We start from the raw sequence: 5,206 nt of genomic DNA on the forward strand, positions 1-5,206 counted from the left end.
GCCGCCGCCAAGGGCCACTACCAGGCAAAGCCCGGGCAGTGCCGGTGGCGGCGGTGCCTCTCCCCTAGCGCGCCTCTCCCTCCTTCATTGTGGAGGCCTAGTTTTTCCTGGTGATGGCTTGGTGGCGCAGCTTCATTTGAAGTCCTATTTTCAGTTCTAATAGTTATAATCTGGGGACAAGGCGAGGAGTTTTTAAAAGGTAACGATGTTCAAGTGGACAAGTAGCAAATACAATATGATTGGAATACAGTACAATTTAAGCCTTTCTTCACATGGAGCGATGCATGGATTATTTGGAAAAAATGATGTTAGTGGATGGAATGGTGGGTAGCTCGGTAGGTGTTACATGAAGAGTTAAACAATTGCGTTGCCAAACATTCCGTTCAGAGTTTTTTTTCTCTTAATCGCTGCATTCCGGCATTTACATGGGATCAGATGGAACCTTTATTTATTGTAAAAATAAATTAATATGCCTATCGACAGCGGTAGGCGAAGACTCTGTCTAAGTCTTCCAACTGTGTGAAACAAATAAGAGGGGCGCTCAAGTTTTCTTTGATTGAACAAAGCAAGTGCCAATCTTTGTTTTTCCTCTCTGCTCATTCATAACAGGTGTGTTGATCTCCATTGTAGGCCTAAGTCGTTTTGGTTTGTTGTCTGCTCCTGTTCCATTTGGCTAGCAGTCTTGATTGTGCTTGTGCTTGAATTAATATCCCTTCCATTTCTTGCCTCTTCTTTCAGAGTAATCATCTTCCCACAGACATTAGTATATATATCTTGGAGCAGTTCCAGTTTGTGCGAAATCTCCAGCAGGTACGCATTTCTTTGCTACAAATTTCTGCAAGCATGTCTATCTTGAGCAAACTAATTTTTCCATGCTCTAGTTCTGGAAAGAGGAACCGAGATTTCTCTCGGGTCTTCCACCACCCGCCCGAGCTCCCACCCCGCCGCTCTGTCCAAGATCCGCTCCGGCCGCCGCCCGTCCGAGCTTCACCCGTCCAAGTCAAACTCCTCCACTGCCGTCAGATCGAGCTGCTCCGACCTGGCTCCATCAGAGCTCCTCCGACTCGGGTCCATCCGATCTCCTCTACCCTAGCCAGACACACCTGGCTCCTACGTGCTCTGTTCTGCCGCCTGAGATCGGTAGCCTCCTCCTCTCGTGGTAAGTAAAGCGAACACCGTTCATTGCTTTTTAAGTATGAACTGAGAACGAAATTTGTTGATTTGTTGATTGAACATGAGTACTATTGGTTGAAATTTGTTAGAAGTGTGTAAATGGCTGGTGTTTATCTTGTTGCTACAAGAACAAGAATTGCATGGAGAATATTATGGAGAAGTCGATTATATGAACAAAAAATGCATTAGATGGTTGATCAATGTGAATTGTAGAGAAGGCAATTTTAAGGAGCTGGCAATTGCATAGGGAATTGTATGGAGAATTACATGCCAAAAATCTGAAGGGATGCGATAAGCTTGGTTGGTACTTGACATTGACTTTACTATAATCGAAGCTTGAGGTCATTTTTTTGGGAAATATTGAAGCTTGAGGTCGGCAACTTGGGATGCATAAGCTAGCGTAGTTAATAGACAAGTAGCACTATATCTCCAAAAAAAAAAGACAAGTAGCACTATGAAACTGTTTAATGGCTTGGCTGTTAGTGACAAAGTATAGATAAAACTGAAGGCCCAAGTGGCATCACGCACATCAATCAGTTCAGAGAACGTGATTGCCGGCGGCTTCGCCGATCGATGCATTATTAATGTATTGATTAACTACTACAGTATATCTGAATTTTACAGTTTTAATAATATATGGTTGTGTGCATCGCTCGATGCAAAGGACGGGGGTTATCCTTCTTTTGAAAAAAAGAACTACTACAGTGGATCATGCCTTTTGAGTTTAGACTTTAGAGATCCTCTATCATTGCCAAAATAATGGCGAAGAAACGTGTGGCTGGGAGCCTTCGCTGGCGGCATCTGTAAATCCAAAAAAACCAAATCACCTTTTCCTACAGTCTCTCACTCTTCTTTGCCACCTTTGCCGCAGTTGGAGTTAATCATTTTGATTGAAAATTTGGAGGGGTATATAAAGAAAAGAACGGCGGAAGGTACCTTTTTTTAACATCAGTACGGACACAAGCGCTAATATACACGCGCATACACTCACCCTATGAACACACACACCCACACCCTACCCTATGAGCATCTCCGAAATAAATCCAGGAATAAACGCGAGCACCCGGATTTGAACCCTGGTGAGCTGGGGATACCACAGTCCCTCTAACCATCCTATCACAGGTTGGTTCGCCAGCGGAAGGTACCTTGAAATGATAGGATAGCATGGATGCGTTGGCAAGAAAATTGAAGGTATATTTGAAATATTATCCACACCGGCAGGGGAGTAGTATATACTTCTTTCATTCCTAAATATAAGTCTTTGTAGAGATTTCACTATGGATGACATACATATGTTATTCTAGAGTGTACATTTACTCATTTTGCTATGATATGTAGAGAGGACAGGGGGAGGAGTTAATAAAAGGTTGTGATGTTGAACTGGACAAGTAGAAACCGGAAGCCTTGATTTGAATACAAAGCCATCCCTCACGGTTGAATAAGTCGGTTACATAATTGGCGTGGTCAGCACCTTGGTTGCTGATGCTGATGCTGTCGGAGTTACATAATTGGTGATGCTGTCAGATTTAAATATATATGTCATGGGACCAAATATCAATTATTGTTGAAATAATCTAATACCTAATGAACGCGCTAACCAGTAGCGGTAGGTGTAGACTTGGAGCTGAAAGAAATTCATAAGAGGTTTGTTTTATTGCATAAGCCAAGTACCAACCAACGGCTTCAGTACTAGTAGGTGTGCTGATCTCTTTTCCATGCTCTGCTCCTGTTCCATGATAACTTTTCTCTTTCAGAGTTACCATTTTCCTTGGTAGAATATTTGCACAAGGATCGTGTTTGATGTGCTTATGGAAATTGTATAGGATGGATGAATATTGTTTTATGTATCGTTGTATTGATCTGACCCTTGTATGGGGTATATATGGAAGACACATGAGGGGTAGAGGCTTGGAGCACAAGACAAGACATAGATAGTTTAAACCTATTTAATATCTACTCCTTATCTCTATCTTTAAACCCATATCATATTCCAACAGTGCTTAGATCGCCTTGAGGCAGTTCCAGTTTGTGCTTGCTAGACTGCATACATGGCCAAATCTCTAGCAGGTACGCATTCCCTTGCTTCAAATTTCTGTAAATCTGTCGGTCAGGCAAGCTAATTTGTTAAGCCACTGTTCTGAATAACAGCGTGTACCTAGAATGGAGGACACACGTGTGCTGGAGCTTATACTTGAAGGAAAGGAGAACCCGACGAATCTGTCATTGGCACTGTTACATAAAATCACCAATGGTTTCTCCGAAGAGAGAAAGATTGGTCAGGGTGGATTTGGAGAGGTTTACAAGGTACAATGTACTATTTGTACAATACATAATGATAACTAGTTTCGATTATAAAGTACCATCTGTAGAAGCAAAACATTTGTATTGTAAGGCGGAGCATAATTTAAACACTGGCTAACAGGGTGTGCTCCCAAACGGGATATTTGTTGCTGTGAAGAGGATCGTAAACCCAATTGATGACCAGCCATTTCGTCGTGAGTTTAATATCCTAACAAAGATTGATCATCAAAATGTAGTCAGGTTTCTTGGCTTCTGTTCTAATTCATATCAGATACCGACAAAAGAGGCTCAATCAGAAGAAATTAATTTGGCCAGCGTAAAAGCAAAATTGTTCTGTTTCGAGTATATCAGCAAAGGAAGCCTTGATCAGCATATTAGTGGTACGATCTTATCACATTTCGATGCATCTCTTCTGTACACTCCCTTACCTTCAATAAAAAAAATCTACCATTGCTCGGTATGTAATTTAACATAACTCCTTTGGTTGTATGTATATATTCTTCTACAGATGAATTAAGGGGACTTGATTGGGAAACACGTTATGAAATCATCATGGGAATCTGCCAGGGTCTGTGTTATCTTCACAATGAAAAAAACATTATTCATATGGACCTTAAACCAGCAAACATATTACTAGGTGATAAAATGGTTCCAAAACTAACGGATTTTGGTTTGTCAAGACCAAATAAAAACTCACGTACTATGGCACAACCTATTGGAACACGGTAAGCTATATGTTGGTACAACCACTAGTTAAATGACATTTCTCTATCATACAAACATACATTGACTTTGTGGCATAATGCATCATACTATCACATTTTCCTGCAGAGGATATATCGCTCCAGAATACGAAAAAGATGGGGAAATTTCCTTCAAGGCTGACATATATAGTTTGGGTGCCATAATCATAGAATTAGTAAAGGGGTGTAAGGGCGTCCCTCACAAAAATAATGTAAGTGTAATTTCGCTCACTGTTAAGAACAATGACAATGTTCTGCATGGATCTTTTGTTCTTACTTGAATATGTTCACTATCCTACTGAAGTATATATCTAATTTAAACATGTTTGTAGATATATTGCACATGGGTGGATAGTTTTTTTATGGTGGCGAGTTGAAGTGATGCACTTCTGTAGTTGCACACTATGAGGCAAACGTGTAGCCTTAAACTAGAAAATTGCCAGCTGGATACAAATACCATGACATTGACATAATTTGCACGGCAAGATTCTTGGATTATAACAATCAATAAACATATCTTAAATGTAGGTACTTCGAAGATGGAGACACAGGTGGAATAAGCCACCAACATCGGTACAATACCATCAAGTCACTAGATGCATTGACATGGCAGTACAGTGCATGCAGGAAAAACCAGGACATAGACCTTCTATATCGGAAATAATCCACATTTTGAGTGAACCTGGGAGGATGAATGGTAACCCTGACGAGGTAAGGCCAACTCTAACGAATCCCCTAAAAAATAGAGGAGTAAACCTTAGTGGAATATGTTTGTGGAACACCACCTCCTCCATCCTCCCCCCCCCCCTCGCCGCCGCCAAGGGCCACTACCAGGCAAAGCCCGGGCAGTGCCGGTGGCGGCGGTGCCTCTCCCCTAGCGCGCCTCTCCCTCCTTCATTGTGGAGGCCTAGTTTTTCCTGGTGATGGCTTGGTGGCGCAGCGATTCCAAGCACCGTGGCGGCTCGTTCTGTGGCTAGGTGCAGGGCTTG

At 41.9% G+C, this 5,206-nt stretch overlaps 1 protein-coding gene across 1 annotated transcript in view; it reads left to right on the forward strand.

Moving 5' to 3' along the window:
• Positions 1-5,141, forward strand: part of LOC123135295 (putative receptor-like protein kinase At4g00960) — a 6,004-nt gene extending 863 nt beyond the window's left edge. The window contains exons 2-9 of the mRNA XM_044554346.1: positions 739-810; positions 882-1,159; positions 3,171-3,240; positions 3,322-3,477; positions 3,596-3,854; positions 3,983-4,199; positions 4,306-4,429; positions 4,746-5,141. Coding sequence (XP_044410281.1) covers positions 3,334-3,477; positions 3,596-3,854; positions 3,983-4,199; positions 4,306-4,429; positions 4,746-5,141 — 1,140 coding nt within the window. The 5' untranslated portion in view covers positions 739-810; positions 882-1,159; positions 3,171-3,240; positions 3,322-3,333. The remainder of the gene's footprint in view (positions 1-738; positions 811-881; positions 1,160-3,170; positions 3,241-3,321; positions 3,478-3,595; positions 3,855-3,982; positions 4,200-4,305; positions 4,430-4,745) is intronic.
• Positions 5,142-5,206: the final 65 nt, after the last annotated feature.

This window comes from Triticum aestivum, chromosome 6B (genome assembly GCF_018294505.1).
Source record: "Triticum aestivum cultivar Chinese Spring chromosome 6B, IWGSC CS RefSeq v2.1, whole genome shotgun sequence".
Classification (NCBI taxonomy): Eukaryota; Viridiplantae; Streptophyta; class Magnoliopsida; order Poales; family Poaceae; genus Triticum; species Triticum aestivum.